A 2,353-nucleotide genomic window follows, 5' to 3' on the forward strand; every position below is an offset into this window, starting at 1 on the left:
GCGCCCGGCCAGTTATTCTTAACTAGGTAATACGCTCCTGAGGAGCAAAATGTATTTGAAAAGATATGCCTGTGTAAAAAAATAGTGAGGATGTTGACATGTGTGAATAAGCATAAAACTGATAGCTAAAACAACAGTATGAAAAATATATGCTAAGACATTTTCAAAGGCAGCAGAGTGGTTAAAAGAGTAGCTTTGACGAAGCCTTAATGATGTAGTAGAAATCACAGAGAGGAGAATACAAACTTTACTGGGGAATTCCTTTAATTGGGAATTCCTGCTGTATCTCTTACTAGCAGGGGTAACTCTGAACAAGTCTCATAATTAATATCTGGGCCTTTATTTTCTTATTTGTAAGGGGGCTATAATACCCTCCCCCATCACATGGGCTTATAATCAGGGTTAAATAAGATGCCATGCCTGACATCTAACATGCATTCAATGATATCAACTGCTTTCCCATGCTCCCTTTCCCACTCAGATGCAAATTAAATAGCTCTCCATTGTGTACTATGTGCCAGGGAATATACAGAGCACTTTAAGTATAACACATTTAATTTTATGACAGCACTTGGGAGTGGGAGGTAGCTTTCATTTTCCCTGTTTTTGCAGGTGAAGAAACAGAGACTTAATCAAGTTCAGCCAGGAACTTGCCCACAGTCACATGAGGTAGTAAGCAGCAGACTCAGGGTTCAAACCAAGGTATGTCAATGGTTACCAGTAATTGATTCCACATTGTAAAATAAAAAAATCCCAACTAAAAGATGATTTGGGAAATAATCCAGAAGCTGTCTACAGACATGTGTCTCTCTCCCTGTTCTTTACCTTTCAATACTACTAGATACAACAAAAACAATGCAAGACAAAAAGCTGAAATGTAGAAAATGAAGGCCTCTCAGAAGGCATACCTCTTTTCTGATCATGACATCATTCTTGTAATTGCTGTTGTTGGCATATCTTAACTTCCCTGTGGGGACAAAAGCCAAATTCAACATATAATAAAAACATGAATAAAGCATCAATGCCATACCAAGACTATCGGCAGTTGCCTAAAATGTATCCAACTTGCTCAAAGTGTCTAAGACATTTATTATTTACTCTTAAGGTAGTTCAACAATACTAGTCTTTCAGTTCTTCACTTCAGGCTTAAACAGCCAAATATACAGCTAACACTCAACTACTGCAAAAAGCAGCTCAGGTGAGGTAAAAACACAGGCAGGCTCTTTTCTGACTTTGTCGAATCACATTTTTGCAGGTGAATGTCCTGAAAACAGGCAGAGTAAATGATAACTTACCAGCATATAGGACCTCCTGAGGCTCAAATGAGTTGTGAAAACATTTTGAAAACTGTAGGATGCTGTTTACATATATTATCATGTGAGTGTGCCACACTCTATTTCTGTGATGGAAAAGTTGTTGCTTTTATCACTGAGCACATTTGGTACACAAGACCCTTTGTCCATGTGTGCGTCTAACAGGTTAATGTGAATACATGGTGGGGATGAGGAGAAGATAGAAGGAAACAGAAGACATGTAGACTAGAAGACATACATGTGAGATGAGCCCAGTGAATTTATTCCAACAGTCTCTGTGCTGTCTCTCTGCCTCAAGTTTCTTCACATTCAGTTCACTGTCCATACAGTGGACAAGGTGATGTGGTAACAGATCTATCAGATTAGGTTACTCTAATACTTTGATAAAGTCAATGGCTTTCTGCTGCCTTCCTGGTTAAAATCCGGCCGGGCGCGGTGGCTCACGCCTGTAATCCCAGCACTTTGGGAGGCCGAGGCGGGCGGATCACGAGGTCAGGAGATCGAGACCATCCTGGCTAACACGATGAAACCCCGTCTCTACTAAAAATGTAAAAAATTAGCCGGGCGTGGTGGCGGGTGCCTGTAGTCCCAGCTACCTGGGAGGCTGAGGCAGGAGAATGGCGTGAACCCGGGAGGCGGAGCTTGTAGTGAACCCAGATCGCGCCACTGCACTCCAGCCTGGGTGACTGAGCAAGACTCCATCTCAAAAAAAAAAAAAATCCAACTCCTCAACATGGCATACGGCTAAGCAAAGCCCCTGCCTGCTTTTCCAGCCTCACTCCTGCAATATTCTTCTCTCACACAGCTGGAGTCGAACAACTTGGTTTCTGCCTGAAACATCCCAAGCACTTTTTGGTTTTCAGCCTCTTTGCATGCTGTCTAAAATGCCTTCTTGACTCTTCTTGGTCTCCTAACCAATACCTCACATCCCCTCCTCCCATCATTTTATGTAGGAAGCCTCCTCTGACCCTCAGGCTTGGCTAGGTGCCCCTTCTCTGCTGCAAGTCTCCTCTGTTTCTTTTTACCACAACACCTAATAC

The 2,353-nt window shown here is 42.4% G+C and overlaps 1 protein-coding gene across 3 annotated transcripts in view; it reads right to left on the bottom strand.

Annotated features, from left to right (window-relative positions):
- MAGOH (mago-nashi homolog, proliferation-associated (Drosophila)) overlaps positions 1-2,353 on the bottom strand; it is a 13,134-nt gene that overhangs the window by 9,029 nt on the left and 1,752 nt on the right. For 2 of the 3 annotated variants that reach the window (XM_011973787.1, XM_011973786.1), the window contains exon 2: positions 909-967. The exons of the other annotated variant lie outside the window; for it this stretch is intronic. In XM_011973787.1, the coding sequence (XP_011829177.1) occupies positions 909-967 (59 nt within the window). The remainder of the gene's footprint in view (positions 1-908; positions 968-2,353) is intronic. 3 annotated transcript variants of the gene reach the window in all.

Source organism: Mandrillus leucophaeus, unplaced genomic scaffold (assembly GCF_000951045.1).
Source record: "Mandrillus leucophaeus isolate KB7577 unplaced genomic scaffold, Mleu.le_1.0 Scaffold14, whole genome shotgun sequence".
NCBI classification, from domain to species: Eukaryota; Metazoa; Chordata; class Mammalia; order Primates; family Cercopithecidae; genus Mandrillus; species Mandrillus leucophaeus.